At 41.6% G+C, this 25,446-nt stretch overlaps 2 protein-coding genes and 1 long non-coding RNA gene across 3 annotated transcripts; 1 reads left to right on the forward strand and 2 right to left on the reverse strand.

The window, feature by feature from the left end:
* Positions 1-11,151: 11,151 nt before the first annotated feature.
* Positions 11,152-12,134, forward strand: LOC109154467. Its single transcript, XR_002049699.1, has 3 exons — positions 11,152-11,293; positions 11,765-11,848; positions 11,962-12,134. It is a non-coding gene; the product is annotated as an uncharacterized LOC109154467 (long non-coding RNA).
* Positions 12,135-12,823: 689 nt separating this feature from the next.
* Positions 12,824-13,786, reverse strand: LOC109154429 (mitogen-activated protein kinase kinase 5-like). The gene has a single exon (XM_019302223.1). It carries the CDS (start codon positions 13,784-13,786, stop codon positions 12,824-12,826), a length of 963 nt encoding a protein of 320 aa, XP_019157768.1.
* A 5,455-nt stretch (positions 13,787-19,241) lies between these two features.
* Positions 19,242-21,277, reverse strand: LOC109154430 (serine/threonine-protein phosphatase 7 long form homolog). The gene is made up of 4 exons (XM_019302224.1): positions 20,714-21,277; positions 20,532-20,619; positions 20,282-20,433; positions 19,242-19,326 (listed from the first exon to the last, which is right to left on the reverse strand). The coding sequence occupies exons 1-4, from the start codon at positions 21,079-21,081 to the stop codon at positions 19,242-19,244; spliced, it is 693 nt and encodes a 230-aa protein (XP_019157769.1). The 5' UTR covers positions 21,082-21,277.
* Positions 21,278-25,446: the final 4,169 nt, after the last annotated feature.

Raw genomic sequence — 25,446 nt, forward strand, 5'->3', positions numbered from 1 at the left:
TCACGTAGATTACAAGAATAATTCAAAATTTGCTCCACTAGTTATTCAGCTGGGTGAAGGCATTATTTTTAGATATAAAAGGCTTGTAATGTGGTTCAAAATAAAGAAAAGAATGGCCATAAAGCTCAAAGTGGGTTAACGAAGGAAAATAAATCATGGGACAAACCGGTTATTTGGCTAGTGAGGCTCAAAATCAAATAATGGCCTTAATCACACTTGAATCATGCATGGTCTAATTAGCTTTAAAAGAGAATCAAGGCAAGTTCTAGAGAAACAAAATTATGGAAGAAATCACACAAAAGAAAGAAAAATAAGACCGAAGTGTCAGTCAGTGGCTCAAAACACTCACAGGTTTATTGCTTACTTAATATAGCCACTACATATCAAACAAGAGATGCTAACAAACTAATCACAACTTGCCAAACTATTTATTCAATCATGTTATGCATTCCAAGAAAGAAAAAAAATATTATTTTTCAAAATAATACTTATTTTGCATAAAATATTAATAAAATATTTTTTTGAAAATTATGAAATAAGAAAACAAATAATAATAAAAATTTGTTTGACATAAGCAAACAAACAATAAAACTAAATTAAGTAAACAAATAATAAAACTAAATCTCCTCCCCCACACTTATTATCAACATTGTCCTCAATGTTGAATAAAAACATGCAGAAAAAAGGTTATTGAATGAGAATAGGGAATAAAATAAAATAAAATAAAATAAAAATGGAACAAACACACCTTAGGTTGCCTCCCAAGCAGCGCCTTTGTTTATCGTCGTTGGCTCGACTTATGATATATCTTTAAATTTCCATCGTCTTTTTGAGTACCTTCGATGATTATGAGTATTCAAAGAAACAGCCCCTTCATGCAGATTAGGACTCAAAGATGATTTATTATTTGGTTCTTCTTTATTTTCAATAGAAGCAATTGCATTAAATTTAACAAGTTTCAAGGAATCAACAAAAATTGCAAAATTATCATCACTAGGAGATTTCATGGTATCATAAATATTAAAGTTCACAAATTTACCATTAGACTCCATTGTAAGCATGCCACTATGAATATCAATTTTCGTTTTTGCGGTTTTTAAAAATGGTCTTCCTAACAAAATATGAGAAATTTGATTATTATTTTCCATATCAAGGACATAAAAATCAGCAGGAAAAACCAAGTTATTAACTTTAACAAGCAAATCCTCAACCACACCCCTAGGATATGTAGTAGATCCATCAGCCAATTGAATTATTATACTAGATTTACGCAGGGGTCCAAGATTTAAAGAAGCATAAACAGAATATGGCATGACATTAATAGAAGCTCCTAAATCTAACATAGCATTTTCAAATTTCACCCCACTTATCATGCATGGAATAGTAAACATACCGGGGTCTTTGCACTTTTCAGGAAGATTGCTTTGACTAGCCATAGAGACATTCTCTTGCACTTTCACTTCCTCAATTCTTTCATCATTTCGTTTCTTTTTCATAGTGCGTACCTCTTTTAGAAAATTTGCATAGCGAGGTACTTTTTCCATAGAATCTAAAAATGGTTTATTAGTCTCACATTCACGAAAGGTCTCATACAGATCATTATTTGAGTTTCCTCTTATTGGTTCTAAAAGAGCTTGAGGAAATGGGGGTACTGGTTCATAATCAGAAAAAGAGGAAAGCTTACCTTGGGACTTCTCTTTATTGTTGGCAATGATTCATGCACTTATTTCCTTGTTTAAATCAACATTCTTTTCCAACGACATACTTTCAACACTAATTGCACTTACATTCTCTTTTGGATTAACCACCGTTTGAGATGGTAGTTTGGCGGAACTCTGTGCTTCCAACCGACTTACCGTAGTTGCTATTTGGCCCACTTGCCTTTCTAAGTTTTGAATACTAACCTTTGTTTCTTGAATACTAGCTCTTGTCTCTTGTTGGAATAGTTGTGTTTCTTGTTGAAACTGCAAAGTGTTAGTAGCAAGAGTTTTAACAATATCTTCTAGATTCATACCTGAGCTAGAGCTTTGGGCTGGTTGTTGGCTGGAAGGAAATTGTTGTCTATACTGTTGAAAATTGGAACGATTCTGAACAAACTGGTTCCCTTGTGAGTTCCCATAGCTAAGGTTCGGGTGATCCCTCCATCCAGGATTATATTTATTAGAAAATGGATCATACTTACCTTGAGGTTGTCCAGGAAAACCTCCAGCCATGTTGACTTGTTCAACTTCTTGAAGAGTTGGGCAGGCATCAGTTTGGTGCCCAACTACCGAGCAAATTCCACATGCTTTTACAGTTTGCATATTGCCTACAGCTAATTGACGAACAAGAGTAGTTAAACCAGAAATTTGTTGTTCAAGAGCAGAAATATTTACCTCATTCACTTGCTTAGACGGTTGGACAAGTCTATTGCCAAACTGTTGAGAATTTGCAGCCATGTTTGCAATTAGAGTTCTCGCAGCGTCCGGTGTCTTGTCAACTAAAGCACCACCGCTTGCGCCATCAATCATGCTTCTATCCATAGGAAAAAGTCCTTCATAAAAATACTGAATGAGTAATTGATCACTAATTTGATGGTGTGGGCAGCTTGCACATAGTTTCTTGAAACGCTCCCAATATTCATACAGGGACTCTCCATTGTTTTGCCTTATACCACAGATTTCTTTCCTAATGTTGGCCGCCCTTGGAGCTGGGAAATATTTTTCAAGGAATGATGTCTTTAAGTTATTCCATGTGGTGATGCTCCCAGAAGGTAGATAGTATAGCCAATCCTTCGCTGAATCTTTCAACGAAAAGGGAAAGGCTCTCAACTTGATTTGTTCTTCAGTAACCCCTGTGGGTTTCATACTCGAGCACACCACATGAAATTCCTTTAAGTGTTTGTGCGGATCTTCACCTGCAAGTCCATGAAAAGAAGGCAAAAGATGAATTAACCCAGATTTTAGTTCAAATTGTATATTAGCATCCAGAGCGGGGAAAGTAATGCATAAAGGTTGCTGATCCAAATTTGGAGCTCCAAGCTCTTTTAAAGTCCGATTTTGAGCCATGGGTTCCTCTTCTAAATCAGAATTGGTAGAATCGGTAGAATCGGTAGCCAGATCACTAAACTCCAATTTTCTCAAAGCTTGTTTCTTCCACCTGCGTATAGTTCTTTCAATTTCCGGATAGTACGGCAAGAGTTCTTGATTAGCATATCGAGTTATAGGCATAAACAAAAAGAAAATATATATTGATTTGCAATTATGTAAAAGTAATGAAAGAAAAGAAAATTATTATTTTTATTTTCGTTTGGGACAAATTGAAAAACAAATAAACAAATAACAAAATAAATAATTAAATAAATAAACAAACACAAAATAAGCTAGAAAATCTCCCCGGCAACGGCGCCAAAATTTGGTGAGCTGTCATAGGCTCCCAAATTAAAACCTTACAAACGTAGTAGCGGGAGTAAGGATCGATCCCACGAGGAATAACTAGTTTAACTTTTGTGCTCAATGAAATAATGGGGGGTTTGGAATATATCGAGAATAAATATTAAATAAAAGAGAAATTAAATAAACGAGAAATTTAATCGAACGAATAAACAGTGAAAATAATATATCGAAAACACTTATAATAAGAAACCTTGGTCAGTAAAGATCCACCACCGGAGTTTAACACTGATCATTGATTTATAAAGTAATTAATATGCAGTTGAATATTTGTCGTGAAATTATTTCATTTCCGTTTTCCCTTAGTTGTAGTTAACTAAAGCACACGCGGTTTAATTACCCCTAACTACTAAATAACCTAAGACAAGCGCTATAGATTTAATTTAATAGCAGCAATAGGAACTAGGAAAACCGACAAACTAAATAACACAAGCACAAGCGGTTGCATTTAATTTAGGAAAATATTCTACCCGAGTCCAATTATCACTAAGCCGTCAATAAATAACCCAGTTGCTACTGAATATTAGAGTAATTTGTAGCACAACATTATCTAATATAGCAAATAATTATATCAAATAAATAACTAGTAGGCCTCCCTAGCAATTAAATGACACAATTATTTCAAATAACTTAGAAGAATATTTAATACTCAAATGCATAAAAAATATATAATAAAAATAAATAAATAACCTTACAGCGTAATGAACTCCGGGGCTTCAATTCACTAAACCAAACAAGAAATTAGCCGCGAATGGGCATTGATAACAACCTTAAAGAATATTCGAGAGGGGAAGAATGAACATTTTACAATAGAAAACCTTAACTATTTATATATTTTCCCAATCATTTTCTACCACTCATTTTTCCTATTATTTTGCCTTATGCTTGAGTCTTCCACAATTCCAGCCATGTTATTATGATGCATGCCTGTAAAAAAAGAAAAAATCAATTATAAAGTTTAGATTTATAATATATATATATATATATATATATATATATATATATAAAAGTAATTATAATGTAGTACGCATTATATGTATACTATAATGCACTCTATATTATATATATTATATTATATATTATATTGTATATTATATATATATAGTATTAAGTACGTAGTATGTACTCTTATAAATTATATATTATATATATTATATATAGTATAAGAATAGATTATACTATGTATATAAAAAGAACTAATTATTAGATAATATTAAATAATTAATATAAAAATATTATAAAGATGTACCTAAAATATGAGCGTAAAATATGCCCATCATGAGGCCGAGTACGAAGCCTTTGTTAACGGCTTACAGTGCACTTGGGACTTGGGGGCTGAATACATTCGAGCTCAAACAGATTCTGCGCTCGTGGTCGGCCAGGTTCTCGGAGACTATGAGGTCAATGGAGAGCGTCTACAGTTATACCGAGACCTAGCCCTAGAGAAGCTTGCTCAGTTCCGGGGGTATACCGTCCGGCATATACCCCGATTGGATAACGCTGATGCAGATATCTTGTCTAAATTGGCTCAAGACGCCCCAGAGCACATGTCGAAGATAGCTCGGATTTTGGTGATCCCGAGACACAGCATCCATCGCTTACCGGTCAATCCAATCCAGCCGGTAGAAGATAATTGGATCACCGATCTAAAGGAATTCCTCGAGCACGGTCGACTCCCCGACGATCCCCAGCGTGCTCGGAAGGCCAAGCTTAGGGCCCCGAGGTTCCAAGTTTTGGATGGTCGTCTTTACAGGCGATCGTATGGAGGCCCCCTCATACGTTGCTTGACCGCATTTGAGGCAGATTTAGTCATGAAGGAGTTGCACTCGGGAATTTGTTCTTCACACCAAGGAGGCCGATCATTAGCCCGTCGTATCATGCTGATCGGGTACTATTGGCCGTCCCTCCAGCTAGACTGTGAAAAGTTAGCTCGGGAATGTGAGACGTGCCAACTGTTTGCCCGGATGCCTGGACGGCCGGCAACCTTCTATCAGCCAGTCACGACTGCAATTCCCTTCGCTAGGTGGGGGGTAGACATCTTGGGCCCTTTCCCTCAACTCTCCGGTCGGAGAAAGTTCGTAATTGTCGCCATCGATTACTTCTCCAAGTGGATAGAAGCCGAGCCCTTAGCCACGATCACTTCTCAGCAATGTGCTCGTTTTCTTTGGCGCAATGTGATTTCCCGCTTTGGTGTGCCCGTGCATCTCATAAGCGACAACGGCCGCCAATTCGTAAGCCAATATTTTCAAAACTTTTTGGCCACGATCGGGACGACTCACGTTCGGTCGTCGGTGGCTTACCCGCAGGGAAACGGACAAGTGGAGAACGCTAACCGGACGATTTTGGAAGGTCTAGAAAAGAAGTTACACTCGGCCGGTCGTAGTTGGGCCGATGAGTTGCCGTATGTCTTGTGGACTTATCGGACGACCCCGAGGGAAGCTACTTTGGAGACCCCTTTCGCCCTGGTTTATGGAGCAGAAGCCCGGCTCCCAATCGAGGCTTGGATCCCGACCGATCGAGAGAGAACGTACAATGCGGAGGAAAACGAACATGCGATGGTCGTGGATCTCGATGGGGTCGAGGAAAAAAGAGAGCTAGCTGCTCGGCGTATGGCCGAGTACCAGAAGCGGGTCAAGAGTTCGAAAGATGTTCGGGTCAGCCCTCGTTACTTTCAAGTGGGAGATTACGTTCTACGACGAAGGGAGGCCAGTCAACCTTTGGAGGGCGGAAAGCTAGCTCAGAACTGGGAAGGGCCGTATATCATCAGCGCGATCATACGGCCGGGTACATACCGACTGGAGACGACAACCGGTCGGGTAATTGAGGGACTTGGAATTCCGAGCACCTCGTTATGTTTAGGCATTAGCCTATTTTTTGTAATCTCTAGACGAAGTGGGGGCTCGACCTGCGAGTTAGTCCCGGTCGTCATTTGTAATTAAATTTTATGATTGTAAATATTTATTTAACCGCCTGCGAGCGGGAAGGTTTAATGTATATACGATCGGTGATTGCTCGACCGCTTGCATGCGGCGGCCCGGTCGGTTATGTTCTTTACCTTTAGTGCACGCAGATCAATTCATCTTCCAAGTTACATCGACCGGGCGAATCTATCGACCGGTCAAATGCGCTCCACATCGGCGGACATTTGAGTCACGCCACTAATCGGGGAAGCCAGGAGCTCTCAGCACAATTCCCCGATCCGTCCAACTTCTTTCACTATCGCACCCACTCGTGCCTCGAGCGCACAATAGTGTGGGGGCTGGGATGAAGGAAGTATCTGTAAGCCCGTCGCTCGGATATATCCTGACCGTGGAGGCTTACCTATTTTTCAAAAATTTCGTCAAGGCCTGGAGATCGGGTTGGCCAGTTTCACGACGGGACCTCAGACGCACGACCGGGCTATAAGGCCTTAAGGTTGGGCGTCAACGGGGTCGAGTATTGCGAGACCGGGCCAGATGGCCGTGAGGTCGGGAGTTTACGATGAGGTCGAGAGTCTACGATTGGAGTGCGCATGGTTGGGAATGAAAATATAAAACGAAAACATAAAACGAAAGATAATTGGATCAAAAGAGAAGTTGTCATTAATTAAAAGGTGCTCGGTACAACTCGGGACCGGGCTCCCGGGTAAGCGTTTACAAAAAAAGGAAAGAAACCGGTGGCCTTCACTTCTTTGCGGCTTCGGCAGCGGTCGGGTCGGAAGGCTTCTCAACAGCAGCCCCACTCGGGCCAACGATCTCGATCTCCGGATCGTAGGGGTCTAGCCCGGGGTCGGGGACTTCGGTCGAGAGGGTGGTCAGAACCAGCTCGAGGTCATCGCCTTCAAGGGCCTCCCTCATGTTAGCCTCAGTTCGTTCCCTCATGTCCCTTTGGCCGCTATTGTAAGCCCAGTGACTGAAGGACCAGAAAAGCTCATCCGCGACCGCGTTCTTCCGCATCTGCCGAATGAAAGCCATCCCAGGCTCGACCTCCCGGAAGAAGTGCTCGATTGCGGCAGTCGGGTCCGTGCTTCGTCTGACCGCTTCTTCCCGAGCTTCCTTCTCTTTTTGTAGCGCCTTCGACAAGGCGCTCCGCTCGGTCCGAGCTTTCTTTAGGGCCTCCTCGGCTTTCTTCAGCTCGGCAGATAGCTCCTCCAGCTCTTTGAATCGCCGGTCGGCGACCTTCTTTAGCCGTATGGCCTCCGTGGCCAATAACGCCTGGCCGTGAAGGGCCGCCCCGACCCGTGATGCCTGCAAAGATAAGCATGTTAGTCTGGTCGAAGATCCTTCGTATAAAATGAAGGAGGGAAAATTCTTACCTCGGCCAGCTCGCGGCCGAGCCGCTCTGCCAGTTGGGTCGGGCTCAGCTTGGTCAAGTCTATCTCGACCGGCGTCAGATTGCCGATCTGAGATAGCACGGAGGCATCAGCCATGACCGACCCGACCGCCGGGGTCGGGCTCTTCTCGGTCCTCTGCCTCTTGCTCCCGGCTGCGTCCTCCGCCGGTCTCTCCGTCACTTGGCCTTTTGGCCTGCTGGTCACGCGGGTGACCAGGGTGTCCGAACCTTCCAGGACCCCGCCCTCATCGGTGATGATCGGGATGGGGCACAAGGGTCGGGCGACCGGGATGGAATCCCCTCCCGAAGACCCGGCAGTCGTCTTCTTCTTCCCCAAGGTTATCTTTGTTCGGGGAGGAGATTTCGGAGCTCCGCTATTAAAGCGTTTTGGCGCCATATCTGCAAAAAAGAAGCAACTATGTTAAGTCGGGAGTAAGTTTGTTGTTCGGGGAGTTGTGAGCGGGGGAGTTAGTTAAGGATAGACATGTCTTCTTCCGTTTACCCCGAGCAGGAGGACCTGCTACCACCAAGCCCATCGGCACGGGCTTGTATTTCTCCTTCAGGCCGTATACCGGGTCGGGTAACCGGGCGGCGGCCAGTTTCTCTGCCGATTGGAAGATCTTGTATTCGTGGATCTCGCTTGAGATCCGGGCTTCAGCTTCCCGAAGAGCCGGAGTCTCGACCGGCGTAACTTGCTTCCTAAAGCGGGTACTCCAAACTCTCTTGGTCGGGAGGATCCAAGGGTCATACTTGACCGAGAAAATCCTCTTCTTCCACCCTTTGTTGTTCCCGGGCAAGCCTGAAATCGAGCATTTTCCCTCTCGGGACTGCACCATCAAGAATCCCCCTCCGTAGCTGCCCGAGAGGACCTTCACCTGATAGATGTGGTTGAAGAGCTCCATCGTGCAGTGTACCCCGTGCCGAGCACAAATCTGCGGGAAGCACGCTATGATGCGATGCGAGTTCGGGCAGATTTGGGCTGGCATGACCTGGTAGTAACCCAGGAAAGCGGTCAAGATGCCCGTGAACGGGAAGACGACCGGGGCCATTAGGGAGTCGTAGTGCATCCCGATCCATTTGCCCCGGTGGCGGTCGATAATGTTTTCGAGCCGCCGACTAGTGTCGAACTCCACTCGACCGCCTAGTCTTTCTGCGATCCGTGCGGCTTCCCCGTGCGTCAGTTCGCTCATCTGTTGGGCGACGCTCTCGCTGTTCAAATATACGAACCCGTCATCCTTGCTGGTCCCCGGTTCGCTCACCTCTTCCTCGACCGGATCATTCCTACCCGAAGGCTCGTCTCCTTGGGGAACGGTTCCCGGGTGATCCCCTATCACCCTGGTAGGTGTCTCTCTTGCGACCCCACTCTCGCGGCCTGAGTTTCCCGAGCTGCTCGAGCCCGATCCCGAAGATTCGCTTGAGCTCGAGGATCCCTGCTGCTCGGGGGCTCGCTCGGGAGCCTTGCCCGGTCGTCGAACGATTTCAGGAGAATCAGGCATGATCTCCACCTCTTCGTCGCTAATTTGCTCGAAGCCGTGGTCGCAGTCCGCGACCGAAACGTTTTGGCTATCCGAGTCCGACATATGGTTCTACCTAAAGGCCGGTCGGGGTTAGTACAGGGTTCGGGAAGTTAGCTCGAAGTTAGTTCTATCCTACTTCTACGCCAAGTTAAGAATGAGGGAAAAGATAAGGGGCTAGGAGCTTACCGATTGATGATACTTGGAAGGAAATCTGAAGTTCGCTTTGCTCGATCGGATCGTTGAACTGCCGCTCGGGACTCTCTGAGGGTACCGATTGCTTCAGTGGATTGAGGAAAGTTCAAATGAAGGCCTCAAGGGCCTATTTATAGGGGAGCGTTTAGGCGGGAAAACAGGTCCACTTGCGTGACGCGACCCGCACTGACTCCGAGGCGACCGTTACGGTCGCCAAGGCCGGCAGTGGCCGACACGTGGCGGGGAAGGAATGACAGCTGGCCGGTCAGTTGGATGGCCGACGTTAGGGCTTCGTCATCCCGTCCCATTTTTCCCGGACGGTCAAAAAGACCCGGGCTGGGGGGCTTTTGGTAGGAGATATCCCGACCAACATAAGCTTTACCCCGATCAAGCTGCCTTCGTTCTTTCTTCTTTGTCTTTTCAGATAACAGGTCGGGCTTCGTGTGAAGAACCCGGTCGGGGTCCGACCGGGAGTTGCCCGAGCGGTAGTGTCGACCACCGAGCGGTAGCCCTTTGGCGAGAGAGCTGGTACAGGACACGTGGCGGCTCTCTACGACGACAGGCAGGGCACTTGGGAGGATGACACGTGGTGGCTACGTGGAGAACATGCCGAACGACCGGAGTCGTGTCTCCAGGCACAGCGGCTATAAATACCCACAGTAGCTACAGTGTAGGGGACTTTTGGACGATCGATAGGTTGTTACTAGAGAATCCCGACCGCAGTCAGTCGGTACTCAAAGCAACCAAGTAGATTGTACTTAGGGCCTTTACCGTGATCAATAAAGTCTTTTACTTGCTTTAATTGGTCTCGGGTTTATTTTATATTGCTTGCGTAGAATTAGCAGTACCAATCTTGAATAGCTTGCCCCATTATTGCAAAGCAGGGCAAGAGTTTTGGACAGCCCGGGTGCCTCTAATTTTCTTTTACATTGTTGAGTATCATTACCCATATAGGTTTTGTAGACAATTTCATGGCCTTCAAGATGTCCCCACTCATGTGACATATAGTCACAAATTGCATGAAACAGACGGTCGTTCGGGTAATGCAAATATTGATTGGAGTGTAAAGCACGCGACGCATGTCCTATGTTTGTATCCCAAAAAAAAAGGTCATACTTTTTTATCCCATTCAAAAAACCTTCCCAACCGACGAATTCACCCGTCGTACGTGTACTATGGCCGGAGAGGGATTCAATGCAGGCTAAAAGTATGTAGAGTCATTTTCCTTAAAAAAAATCTCATGTTAAAAAATGTACATAATGTTATACTAGAATACACATAATTGTATACATGAATGTACATAATTATATAACAAAATACACATACTATTTTTTAAAAGATAATACACATAATCTAACATAATACATAATAAACATAAACTTTTAACATAATACACATCAACTCTTAACATAATACACAAAAATTTTCTGATTCGGATGTACATAATTGTATAAAAAAAAATATACATAATTGTATAAACAAATATACATAATCATATCAACTTCCTACCGCCCTTCCAAAACGACATCGTTTTAGGAAGCGTGGGACGCACAGTGCACTGTGCGCCATGGTGGAAGGTATAATGATTATACCTTGCACTTCTAAGTGTCAATTCTTAATTGGTTCATTAGCCCAATTAAGCCTAACCTCAAGTCATAGTCTTCTCATATGTTACAAAACAACCTTTTGAGCAATAAAACCCGATGATGACTAGCGATTCATCCGATTTGGTTCTCCATCGCGGGATTTTATTCTACAGAAACAATTAAACGAACACACTCTCTTTCCCATTCTCCATGATTTGTAAGCTCTGAGCTCAGAACTCTCCGACTAGGTGAAAAGGTAAAGCTCTAGAGCCTGCTCGGTAGGCTCATAATAATAATTGCAATTTATGATCTTCTTCTGTTCAAATTTCGACTTTCTTGCTCTAATATTCCACACGAAATCCCAAGTAGCAATAGGTTTTGTTACAGACTCACATAACATTTCATTTTCATACTCATTTTTCATGTTTTCTTGGCTATTGTCTCGAATTGATGCGTGTGGAATTCCCTAATTTGTTTCGAGATTATTTTTACTCCACGTTTTTATGGAAATGTACTCTGTATTTGTTCGGAATGAAAACCTTAGAAGTAATTGCATTTCATTTCTCTTTCTTGATCTGCAATAAGTGTTTGTGTGTATGCTGAAGTTAGTGTCTGAGATTTTTTTCTTGTAGTTGTTGTTGTTGTTGTTGTTGTTGTTATGAGATACTAAGCAAGCTGTGTAAAGAGATGCATTCTAATATTTAGGTTTGATTTGTTTCTTTGATAGACAATTGCTGCTAGTATAAGGATGGAAAATGCAGAGGATGAAGGCCATGTTGGAGGTGGACACCAAGAGAAACATGAAGATGAGGTATAATGCCATGCCACTTTTGTTCTAAGATATGGCATTTGAAACTGATTCCACCAACTGTTTAATGATAATATTAAGTTATAAAGACTGTTTGCGAATTTGTGATGTTTCAGGAAACTGTTGCCCGCCTTGAGGAATTCAAGAAATCTATTGAGGCAAAAATGAGTCTCCGCCAGAGCAATTTTAACCCAGAAAGGCCAGGTTGCTTTTAAGTATTGCATACTGTTGCATGCAGTTATTCTCTCACTTTTCATTTTCAAAATTGGGAGCATACTAAAGTAACTGGATTCTAATTGAGCAATTATGTAAAGCACACAATAAGTAACTGAATTGCAATTTGAGCACTTATGTAAAAGCACATAATATTTATTTATTGATGTTTATTCATTGCTCGTCTTGATGTAAAACTTTATTGGATACTTATAATTTATAAATTCTAGTTTAAATATGATTTCATAATTTAAGATTAACAATATAGGCGCTTCCAAGAAGTATTTCTTGCTCATCGTGTAATATATGCCTACATGGACATAGGTCAAAACTAACAGGGAATTTGATGAATTCCAAATTATAATCTTTTGTAATATTTTAATCTGCTGGACAATTTGTTGGTTTCTTTTAGCAGTTGAATAAGAAAAACACTTAAATTCTCGTATTGATGTTTTCTGACTTTATTTTTGTTGTTAAACCAATTAGGAATCTCCATACGTGATTCACTGGTTCCAATAATAACAAATGGAAGTTAGGGAAATCATGAAAGTGTTCTTTCCTGGAAAATGAAAATCTGGTGATGACTTAGATTCAGACAGGAATTCAAGTGTGAAAAAACTCAAAGATAAGAATAGTTTATAAGTAGTGTATTTGAACTAATTAAGTGTGTAATCATCTTGGCAGTGAAGTATGAAGAACAACTGAACAAGTGAAGGTAGCAACTAAGCTAGTGGGCCAATGCCAAGATAAGATAAATGCATGATTTCAGATGAGAGGCTGGTTGGTTTGGTACTTGGAAATGAAGGGGTGGCCCAACAGATCCCCGGCCCTCAACCTATTCTCAGGATGTATCTCCAAGCAACGGGCAATGAAATTTCTCAACTCTAGCGAAGTCGTGTCCGGCATCAGCATCACTAGAGGCATCAACTCCCACTCAGAAATAGCGCTCTTGACAGCTGCCAAATTTCCTTTTAAGTGGTCACCTAATGGATACTTCCCCACGTATAACTCCCAGATGCTCAACCCAAGGCTCCATATATCCCCTGCATATGCATGCGCTTCAGGCAGCCCCTGTTTCAAGAGGAGGTCGTGGATCCTCTCAGGGCTCATGTATTCCGCCGTTCCGGGGGAGAGTTTGCAGGTTTCCATAGATTTGTAGTTGAGGATTTTCCAAGTTCCGAAATCAGCTATCTTTACCCGGCCTTGAGAGTTGAGGAGGAGATTGGCAGGCTTGATATCAAGATGAACAATTCCGCGAGTGTGGAGGTAATTAAGACCTGAAAGAATCTGTTTGGCCACGGCAGAGAGATAGGCTTCGTTTGGGAAGTGTTTCAGTTCAAGGGAGCCGAGGTCCATATACTCAAGGAGCAGTTGGGTACGGAAATCGTCCTCGTCATCTATCATGTAGCCAAAGAATTTGATGATGTTGGGGTGGTCAAGGTTTGGAAGTAGCTCGATCTCGCGATTGAAATGTTGGCGGACCACGTCATCTCCAAGCGTTACAGTGAGCTGCAACTTCAAAGCATAGTTGTTGCCACTCGGCGGGTGGAAGGCCTTGTACACATCGCAAAAGCCCCCAAACCCAATGAAGTCGTGGTAGCTCCACTCCAGTTCCGAGATGTTGATAGGATGATTAGGAAGAAGAGTGGGGAGAGTCGCCGCCGCCACAGATGAATACGACGACGAAGAGTCGTCTGAGGTTACCGGTGTTGGCATTGAAGAATCCATAGAAATTAAGGAACCAATTACCTAAGAGAGAGTGCGTGTTCTGTTGTTGAACAAAGATAAGAATAAGAGATCAAGATAGATGAGGGTCCGTTATAGAGATTTGAATTTCTTTCTTTTGAAAGAGGCGGTAGCTAGAGGGATCGGAATTCGGAAGAGAGAGGGCCATATATATGTATATTAGAATTCTTCTCCCGCTCATATTAGTATTAGGAAAATAATTCTATTTTGAAATTGATTACATAGATGATTTGAGACTAAAATTTATTAATTTCTCAATATTAAAACTTTTTAGTTTTTTTTTTCAACTCAAAAATCTAATTAAAACCAATATAAGCTTATTGACCCAAAAAAATAATAATAACTGGATTATTAATGGAAAGTTTTGCAATTGATGTATAAAAATATGCTGCCAAACACATCAAATTCCGAATATATATAGATTTGTTTTCCTATAAGAATTAGTATTTAGCTATGAACGTGTGTGGTATAATCCTTACTGGATTTGATTAGATCTAATGATTATAATAGGTTTTTTTTTTTTTTTTTGAAGGCATGGTTATAATAACAATTCATGAATTAATTGAGTAATTAATCCTATTTCGATTGAGGAATTATTTCTCAAAATCCTGAAATTTAATACTTGAGGATTAGTATTTGACTAGTCAACTACAAAGTCAAGTTGTACCTTGACCTTTGAAGGGAGTTCCCTTGTTCCTTACACTTTCTAATGTTAGTAAGGGCATTCTTGACCTTTCACCTAGTGTTGGTATTGTAACCTAACCTAGTAGACATCTTCATTCTACCCCTTACACTTTCTAAAATTTAGCTCTACCTTCTCTCTAGAATGGTGAGTAGCTTTTCCTCCAAGTTAAGTTGATCCCTTGCCAAGACTTCAAGAGTTGCTTCCAAGATTCAACCTTTCACCTATTTGGGCATCTAGGAGGGTAAGATCTAAGTCTATCTTGTGTTTTTGGTTCCATCTTAGAAGTCTTTTCTTAAAAGTAGGATCTTTATGATCTTTTGGTTTGTTCTTGAAGTGGGTTTGGAAAGTGAGCCTTGTGAGAAGCTTGTTGAGGTGTAAAGTGAAGTCTTTTAGTCTACAAGAGGTAATCCATGCTCTACAAAATCTATTTTGCTTACCTATATGATGATTTCTTAGATTCTACATGTGTTTTGATATGAAATGTGAGTGTTTATGCATTTATCTTGAGAAAATGCATATCTAGAGCTTGTGTTTAGGGTTCTTTTGTGCCATTGCTTGGCATTTCCTATGATTCAAGTCATTTTGTTGTATTGGGTGAGATTTGGCATGTTTTGGACTTGAATTTGAGCTTGGAGTTGAAAATCTCCGAAGGGATTATTTTGGACACATGGATGTACCCGCGGGCGAAACGACGGGCAGAGCCCTACTCGCCGCCCACCCGCAGGTACATTGGCCTCGTGGGTAGTGTACCCGCGGGCGGAACCACGGGTAGGGGCCTACCCGTGGGTCTACCCGCGGGGAACACTTCGGTGTTGTGATGGGATTTGTTCCCCGTGATTCTTTTGACTCGGTATTTGGTCTTTTGACTTCCCGTTGTTCTTTTGTGGAACTATTTGAGTGTCTTCTTGATGTTTCGTATGTCTAGAACTATATGGTAGGATTCCATGTAGGTTTTGGTGTCTTGAATCGTGCTAAGTGTTCAACATTGTGTTTCGTTGAACCGTGATGTGTCTTGTGTGTTCTTCGGAACTATCTTTGGTTTACCCGTTTGATAAGCATGCTAGTTCGGTGTTTAAATGCTAGCGTGTGTGTTGTTTGTACCTTCCTATTGGTGGATGATAACTTTTGTTATTCATCGTTGTTGTTGTTGGACTGTGATCCATTCCTTGATTGAGTATGGTTTCATATCTTCGTTGTGATCCGTTGATTGATTCCTGTTGAGGTGTGATGCGTGTGTGGCTGTACCTGGATTGCACGATTTCGATTTATGGGGCCTTAATCACCAAGGTACGTCAGCGGTCTTCGTGGTGGCCGTGATGCGATTATGGAGTTTGTGACCTGAGTGATGGGTTCACGTATTTCTCGGGAGGCATGTGTTGCCCTGTGTGTGATCGGTACCCTCGTGTACTATGAAATTGGTGGTCTCGTTGGTGGGGGACGACGGTCTCGGAGGGAAAAGGTTAGACTAAGAAGTACAGGGGTCCTGGAGGTAATGGTTGGAAAGAAGAAACAAGGTTGGGGGTAGCCATAAGGTTGGAACCGGGCATAAGGCACGCATACCAACTCGTGATGGGTGATGTCACGAGGGCTATTGTATCCATTGTGATGAGTTCTTCTCTTGTGACGTATGTAGTCACAAAGGCATGTGTTGCCGGTTGTGTAAGTCTTATTCTTTTGCGTTGTACTTGTCGGGTTTTGATCTATTGAGTGATGATAGATCATGCCTTGACTCTTTTGTGAGTCGTGTTGTTCTTGTGGTCTTGGGATGTGTTCCCGTGTTGTTTGTTGAGAGTGTTGAGTCTTATGTTGGCTTTGACTCTTCGTTTTACACTTATATATATGTATTCCGTTTTGAAAATGGTTTTACAACTTATATCTTACCTATGTATGATATTTCACATGTATTGGTGGGTTACTAGCATTATTCGCTGACCGGGCGTCGTCCCATGTTTATTTGTGTTCTTTCAGGTGATGTCTAGACGAGCGCGATGTCTAGTACCCGATAGTGTAGCTCCTTTCGTTTGTCTTATGGCCTGTGAGCCGATTTAGTTTTAGACTAGTGAGTTTGGGATAGTTGTATACCATGCAGATTTGGCCGTAGCGTTTATCGTTGTTGATAAACGTGGCATAACACCCCATGTTTTAGATTTTCGTTTGTCCAGCTACCTTTTATCTTCCGCTGTGCTAGTGTTTTGTTGTGATATCTGCATGTGTTAGGCTTTTTATATAGCATGTTTTGGGGGGTGTTACAATTCTAATTTGATATCCATATGTCAATTGTGATACTAATTCTGTGATTTTGTCAACTGAATTCAACAACCCTTGTACTTGTTTCTTTTCTAGCTCATAAGTTGACCAACAATCTTTTTGTCGTTGCTGTTCGACCAATTCGCTCATAATATGGACTTGCAGTTGGCATGACTATGTTGAAGAGTTCATACTCAACAAAGGAAAATGGCAATAATTTATGAACCATAATCATGTGAGATATAACCTCACTCATCCTTGTGATCATATTTCCAACTCTGAACACCACTAACACTCTCCGATTTTTGTGTCAATAAAACCACTCAAATGTTCCTTTGCCTTGAAAGATTGATTCTGCGTTTTATGCAATTGTCTAAATGTCTTTTATATGTGTGGTTGTACCATCTATTTGCCTTTTCAATTTCAAGTTGCAGTGATTGCATTCACTCTTTCTTCCCGTTTTCAAGTCTCATCACTGTCATTTCTTGCCAAATAAGTGATGATTTTTTCCTTTGCTTCTTCTTATAAGGTTCACATTCTCCTTCCACTTCTTCAACTTCCCTGCCAACGTCATTTTCAACATCACCTTCTAATCCTATGATTTCCACATTTGTGACATTTGGTGTTGGATTTCCTTCTGTCATCTCAATAGGTATTATTGAAAAACCGACACTTGTTCTTGAATATTCATCAATTGTGTTGTAACATTCATAAGATATAACTATTATACATAATACAAACAAGTAATTAAAAAAAATTATACAATATTCTTTCTATAATGAAAAAAAAAAAAGGAAAATGGTCAAATAGGCACTCAAACTTTTGTTAAAAAGTCAATTAGCTCCTCCAACTTTTTAAAGGTGCAATTACACCCATGAACAATGCATTTTGATGCAATGAAGCCACAATATAGGTAAATGACCTGCTATCATAGGTCATTGAAGATCCGACCACTTTCCGACGTGTTTACAGGCAAAAAAATGATCGGCGGCCCAGTGGTACTAAAAAGAAAAAAAAAAAAGTAAAAAGGGTAGGTGGTTGTTGTAGGCTGTGCATGTCAGTATGTGTTGTCACCCTCAAATCACCATCAAAGTAATTAAAACCACTCCCAGCTCACAAATATACGTTCTCCACCGTGTTTCGCTCTATGCAGTGCTTCTTTCGCTTCTTCTCCCCAAGCACGCAGCAACAACGGTGGTGCGGTGATCCATCTCCGGCGGTAGTAGATGTCAGCGTGTGTTCCTGGTTGAGGTAGCGATCTCCGGGGGAGTCGACAGAGAAGAGGAAGACTTCGGAGGGCAGCAGTCCAGTGATCTTCATCAACTCCGGCGGTCTCCGATGACTTCTGCAAAGTATCTCCAGCGACCGGCGGTTTTTGCTACGGACTTCGGCCAAAACAGCAACGGACTTCCATCGACTTCAACGAAGAATGGTCTCCGGAGCGGTAATCTTCCAACGGCGGCCTCCGGCGAGAGCAGCAACAAACCTCCAGCGGCATCCACCTCTGGCAGCGTTGGCGGTTTAGCGGCGACTTCTGCGAGGAACTCCAGCGTTGGCAGCGAGGAACTTCCGATGAGGGGCTGGGCAACGTCAACGGTTGGGCATCAACTTCTAGCAGCGACGGAACTCCAGCTCACCGGTTGGCCTTCTGCAACGGAAACGGTAGGGAAGATGAACCTCCGCGATGCGATCCTACAGCAACATTCTCCGGCGAGAGTCTGAGCAATGTCATCCTTGAGCGGTAGTCTTCCAAAATAGCAACGGACCTCGAGCGAATATCTCCTGCGCCAACAAAAGTAGGGAAACAGAACTCTGCAATGGCGATCCAACGGCGACTACCACGAGGAACAAACTCCGGTGAAGGCCAGCAATGTTTCCGGCGATCGACGGCTCTTGCGAACAAACTCCGGCAAGGCGCAACGAATATCCAGTGACTTCAACGAAGAACGCTCCCCGGCGAACGACATCAACAGTTAATCAGTAATCTTCCGACATCAGCGACCTCCGACGAATCAACACTAGGTTTCGAGGGTGATTTTGCCGGTGAGGAAGGTTATAAACATGGGATCCCTGACAAGAGGGAAAGTGTCTTTCCCATAGGCGAGATTGGGCTTTTCATATCTCGCCTAAGGGAAAGTTGATATAACATTTATATTTCTCAGATACGGTGCACCACCGTATTTACCTATAAACGTCGTATTTACTTATAAACCAGCGTATTTACTTATAAACCAGCGTATTTATAGTTGTAAATTAACGTATTTACGTTTGAACGATCGTATTACAATTTTGTTAGATAAATAAATCCAAAATAAACGCTAAATAAATTAAGGTGTCCGAGTACTTTGGTGATTTTATGTTAATTAGTAAAAGGACGAATAAATAATTGATGCAAACTCCTAAAATAATTTAGCTATTGTGAATGATGTTGTTAAACTAAAATATATTGCAGTAGAGAAATTATTTATCAATATCTAAACATGAAATAATAATTGAATATTCAAGCTAGAAAAAAATTTGCAGCCATTGATGCGGGGGGTGCATATAAGATATAAAATCTTCGTCGTCGTCTGTTAGCTGCATTGGTTGTCCCATGTTCAAACCACCCTGAGCATTCCCTAACTTCACGAAGCTGAGTTGGGTGGTATGCAGATGTGTTATAGCCGTATGGTGGGTGATTTGGGGCTTGGGGGTAACTAGAAGAGGGTTGGGTGGGGTCAAAAATTTGGCCAAACGATCCCTGCGACTGGTGAGGGAATTGAGCGGTTTGATCAAATGAAGTGTATCCTCCCGTTTGAAATGCGCCGCTACCGTCGTACAATTGTCCCAGGACAATTGTAAGTGCAAGTGCATCCACATCGTCCCCTACAACATTGTCCGCCGCAGCCGGATGTTGCATTCCAGGTGCCGGAGCATCCATGCCCTCATCTACCCTAACACCCCTACGCCTCCCACCCTGTTGCGATTGACCACGCAAATGGTCTCGCTCACGTCGTCGATCTCGGCGACCAGGACCAACAGGTGCGTCCACTGGCTCAACATTGTACATTTCATTTGGGAAGTCCAGTAGAAAACCGTACCCGACTTTTTCAACATGCGCAGGAAAGGCCACACGGTATTCCCGCCACCAGTCCGATTGACGCTGCGGATCATCTCCAGCTTCTTCCATACCCAAGTTCATTTGGCTTAGAAAATGCATCTACATGAAATATAACGATTATTAATGTTCAGTTATAATAAATTAAGTAATATAATAAAATTAAGTAACAAATTTTACCGTGTCATTTAATGACGCCGCAGTTTGGATGTAACCCTGATCTTGGCAGTATTCTGGGTTACCAATGATGCGACGACCATGCGCGTGGAACCATAACCTGTATTCGCACGTTGCATTTGGGTTGTCCATCACGAACATTGCGAATACATATTCGTGGCGATGGTTCCACCTATCGATATATGGCACGATAATTTGCGTTGCATTATTTGTCCAACCGTCAATAGCGTGCAATTGCTGGTTGTATTGCACGGGGGCCGGGATATTTTGTTGAGCACCAAACTGCCTGCAAAAGCGTGAGGGGAAATACTCTTCAACTACATAACCGAAAATCAACGGAACTTCTGCAGTCCATATATCCTCCCCAGCTCTGCAATAATCGGGCAAGCGGTGCAAAAGAAGACGGTAGGGTTGGAAGACAAACTGCACAAAAGAATAGTACTTATTTTAGTCAAGTCCTTATCACTGTACATTATTATACATTTAAAAATGAAAAGTTTTCAAATAATAAAATAACTTACACTATCAGTTTGGACGCGATCTAATTGGTCGCGATATGCACGAACCACGTGGTTCGGTACAGTTGCCCAATCATGTGGTCCTCCCCACCTAAAATTGCATTTGGAAGAGGAATTAAATAAGGACAAGAATAATATACTGTGCTCAAACGAAGTTTAGGCAAGGAATTAATATTTATACTAACCGTGATGCAAGTGGCAAGTCTTGTCCGTCATGTGCGGGTAAAAAGCCCTCAGGTCGTACCATTGGCAGCCTCTCCCACGCCCAAATTTGCAAAAGGAGTAGACACCCGCACACATGAGATTTGGCGTGCTCAGAAGCATTGCACAGAGCTCTATACAGAAAGGCCAAAACAGCTGATCCCCAGCTGTACTGACCACAGTCCTCAAAATCTTCCAGATACGGCAGCAAGTTAAGATTTAACAAGCTCTTTGACGTGTCTGGAAAAAGAAACCCCCCTAGCACGCGTATTAAATACGCGCGCGTTGCAAACGCGACATCATCATCTGTGCTCGCATCTGTCAACCGGGGAATGTCCGGAAGCAGCGTCATACTTATTTTTTTGGCCTCGAAAATCTGTAGTGTTAGGAGAGAAACGCAACAATTGGTCGCACATAAACTGCCATTGTTGTTTAGTCCGTTGCTGTCCTACCGTAACAGCTAGACCATCCACCTTTAATCCAAATAACACTTCAACATCTTGAAGTGTTATACCGACCACACCGAATGGTAGGTGAAAGGCGTGAACCTCCGGATGCCAACGCTCAACTAGTGCCAAGATCAACGAATGATCTAACCTAACGCTGTTAATGAGCGACACACCATAAAAACCGCTAAGGCGCAAGTTCTCGATCATTCTGTGATGTCGCGGTTCAGCCAAATTCCCTTCATAGCGACAACACTTAATATGTGCATTGTTTTCCACATTGACATCTGTCCAAATTGATCGTGAACGGTGACTGTGTTGCATTGTCAGCACTCAGCATAGAAGTGTCGATTGGACCGGGATTGACCATTCTCTGAGCCATAGCTGCTAAGATAAAATAGCTTAATATTACGACATAATTCATCAATGAACATATGCAATTCTGTACTCGCTCACTCGTTCGGGGAAAAATAATCAAATGTAATTGATATAAATAAAATCCTGAAAAAATATCTATTTTCGCCTAACTTTCAGGCGAGAAAGTTAAAACAAAATTTGTTTTTTCGCCCAAGGTTTAGGCGTGAATAGCAGATAGCTACAATAACAAATCAACATTTCACAATTAACAAATCAACAATAACAAATCTGAACACAAATTCTTATATCGCCTAAAAATTAGGCGTGAAGAGAAATCATAACAAATCAACAATAACAAATCAACATTTCATAATTAACAAATCAACAATAACAAATCTGAACACAAATTCTTATATTGCCTAAAAATTAGGCGTGAAGAGAAATCCTAACAAATCAACAATAACAAATCAACATTTCATAATTAACAAATCAACAAGATAAGGGTAATGTTTGCGGACAGGCGAACAGCAGGTCAGCGGATGCAGGAGAAAGGGTTGCGTTGGCCGAACAAAATTAATAAGCAGTTGAAGAAACTAGAGTCCATCGCGTACAATGCCACCATAGAAAGATATAATGACTCCATGGGCTTGTACGGGGTCGCTCTAGAAAGGCAACACGCAACGCAACGTCAACCGCGGTTTTTTAGAGTCTGCTTGGCAGAACCCTCCTGCGAATGTGGCCATTGGAACCGCAACACCCTACCATGTGCACATATCATTGCTGCCTGTGAATTTCAAAGAGTTGCCTACGACTCATTCGTGCCAAATGTTTACTCATTACAGCACTACATAATGTGTTATGCAGGTAATTTTAATCCACCTACCTATGAAATTGATAGGAGTAGTGATGTTACAATACTTCCACCAGTATCTGCAAGGCGAGATTCGCGTCCCGGTCAAAGACAAACTCGTCGGCACCCAATGGAAATGGACCATGGACATTCAAGATCCACGCCACGATGTCAGTATTGTCGCGCTAGGACACATTCTTCAAACCAATGCCCAAGCTTTATTTCACGGTCGTAGTGACATTTAAAATTTACACCCCTTGTACGCAGAACTTAAATGAAAATGCGAATGGTTTCTACTTTCTATGTTAACATATTTTTGTTTACAAGTTTCACATTTCCATTTCACCGCATTCTCTTTTTTTTTTTTTTTTTTTGGCTTGCAATATACGACGTCGCAATAAATAACAACTCAAAAATTGAAAAAAAAAAAACAAAAAAAAACAAAATAAACAACGGAATCTGTGATAACGTCTATGCCATACGCGTTATTCGAATAATGTGCAATTTGAATAACGCCTATGGCATAGGCGTCATTCGAATAATGTCAGTATAAATCACGCCTATGGCTTAGGCTTTGTTCTAATAATTTCAGTATAAATCATGCCTATGGCAAAGGCTTTATTCGAATAATGTCATATTTATACCTACTCCGTCCATTGTTTATAACCACATCGACTCATTCTTCAATTTGCTCCCCCTCCAGCACAAACCATTTTGTTCCAAACTCGTAATCCATTGCCAAACACTTGCCCAATTTTAAGTTTCTCTCCAACGATCATGGATATTTTTGTAGAATTTTCAAAGGTTTCATGCGTCAACCAACAACGTTATAATATGAAACGTTATTTCGCAACTACAATCAATGGGAGGAAATTATTGTATGCAATTATACAGCATACATCGGAAGATCAATATATATGTTTTGCACCTCCTTCATGGGTCAAATATATGAAAATGCTAGGAATAAACGTGTCCGAACCAATTGCATTTCATAATTTTCAAGATGCAGAGCGTTTTACCTATGACGTCCTACAACATGGATTACGAACACTAATACTTCCCTCACGTAAGTCAGTTCATTTTTCAAATTTATAATGTGTAGTTATAACTATTTTTTTCTTTCCTTTCATGTAGCTTGCAATGATCAAAAACATTTTCCGGATATTACGAGATCTACTATTGTGTGGTTTTTTATTATAATTAGGTCGCGTGTCACCATGGTAAATTAATCTAATTAATTTTATTTTGCACTTTTTTCCTTTTCAATTCTATTCCAAATTATTTTTTTAAATGCGCCCTAATTTTCTTTGTTTGTTTTTTTTTATTAATTACATTAGAAAATCCCAAAATTGCATGTATCGACATCTAATGCAGCACTTCACAACGACTGTGATCTTGAAATATGGTTCGTCGTTCGGAATTGAAGTGTCTGTTGAAAACATGCACTTCACTACGGGAATTTCTGATTTCATTACTGCAAATTCGTTACGAATAGGGGACAGTGTGCTATTTAGATATATTGGTTTCTTCACTTTTGAAACCTTTTGTTATACTTTTAAGGGTATGTTGAAGAGGTACCCTTATTTTCAACCAAATGCGTACCACATTCCTTCTCGAACATATCGACCAGGTAAATCTTTAATTAAATGAACATCCACCATTTTTGTTACATGTTCCACAAAATAATATATCTTTTTTTTTTACCTTAGACCGAATACGTGTAAAGGCCAAATCTGCATTGTCCCCAGCATATTCAATTCAGGTAGAACGACACCGTTCTTTGTATACGAATTTCTCACAACCTGGAGCGGTAAGAAATAATCTACGATGATAACATTCTAATTCATTTCTAACTACTATTTACTAATTCTTTTATTTGTTTCGTCACTATAGAAAACTCGATTGTCTGCATTTCTCAGAGATACCGACGAGTTCATAGACGCTCCGCTTCAAATAGTTTGTGGATCACGAAAGCTAGATCTATATTTTGACACATCTTTAACTTTTTTCACAGAACAGTGGGAAGAAATAACAACACATTTTAATATTAATACAATGGAGGACGATGTCGTTTTATTCAGTTTGGAGGACAACGTTGTACTCCTGTTGGTGATTGGTTCATGTCATGTGGAAAATATTTATCCATGGTCGGTTAAATACTTCATTGATGACAATGTGTATGGTGAACTTTACACTTTAGACGTATAATAATAATAGTGTTACCCGTTTCGATGATTTTATTACATTGTACCTATGTTTCACTTTTGTATTATTATCTACTCATAAATATTATACTTTAATTCACAACAGTATTATACAAACTTTATACGATATATACGGTAATCTGAATGTCGCCAAACATAAATCCGAATTTCCAAAAGATAAATGTCGCCTATCTAAAAGGAACTTTCCCTGATTGGTATCCCACTTTAGGGATTTCCCTATTTCGAATCCCACGCTAATTTTTTTCCCCGATCAGTTAATGATTCAGGTTTCGAGCAGTACAAGTGGAAATCCACCTCCGACGGTACCGCAATGGTTCCGCTCTCCGGTGGTTGTTCCACGAGATTGGCAAGAAGTTCTAGGCTCCTCACGGCATCAGCAATCGGTAGGCAACATTCCGGCGACCTTCAGTGAAGAGCCTCTGCCAGCACCGCGACTCCACTCCGGCGACCTTCAGTGAACAGCTGCCAGGTTACTTTCCCGACGTCGTTCATGTTGCTCCGTTCCTTCTAACTTTTGTATTGCAGCCGCATGTATCATCGTTTCTGCATATAGGAGACAATATATATATATATATATATATATATATATATATATATATATATATATATATATATATATATATATATATAAAGAAAAAGGGTGAATATACCTTATTGGATGACAGAGTTCCAGTGATTAGCTCTTCGCTTCTTCCTTAGTTTCCCTTTGTGTTTGAAGGGATTGGTGAGTTGATGTAGGTATTTATAGTGCCCGGTGAAGGCATTGGAGTTAGAGTTGGACTCTATAATCCTAATATGATCGATACAAAATTTCTGCAAACGTGCGGGGAAGCAGTTAT

The sequence above is a fragment of the Ipomoea nil genome, unplaced genomic scaffold, assembly GCF_001879475.1.
Source record: "Ipomoea nil cultivar Tokyo-kokei standard unplaced genomic scaffold, Asagao_1.1 scaffold2647, whole genome shotgun sequence".
Lineage (NCBI taxonomy): Eukaryota > Viridiplantae > Streptophyta > Magnoliopsida > Solanales > Convolvulaceae > Ipomoea > Ipomoea nil.

Bases quoted from the DNA above. Each gene is read 5' to 3' on its own strand.
- LOC109154429 (XM_019302223.1), bottom strand. From the start codon at position 13,786: ATGGATTCTTCAATGCCAACACCGGTAACCTCAGACGACTCTTCGTCG.
- LOC109154430 (XM_019302224.1), bottom strand. From the start codon at position 21,081: ATGACGCTGCTTCCGGACATTCCCCGGTTGACAGATGCGAGCACAGAT. The intron at 20,434-20,531 runs GTAAGTTATTTT...TCTTTTGTGCAG, and splicing joins ATCGCGTCCAAACTGATAGT to TTTGTCTTCCAACCCTACCG. The intron at 19,327-20,281 runs ACAAAATATCCC...TTTGAACATGGG, and splicing joins TGCAGGCAGTTTGGTGCTCA to ACAACCAATGCAGCTAACAG.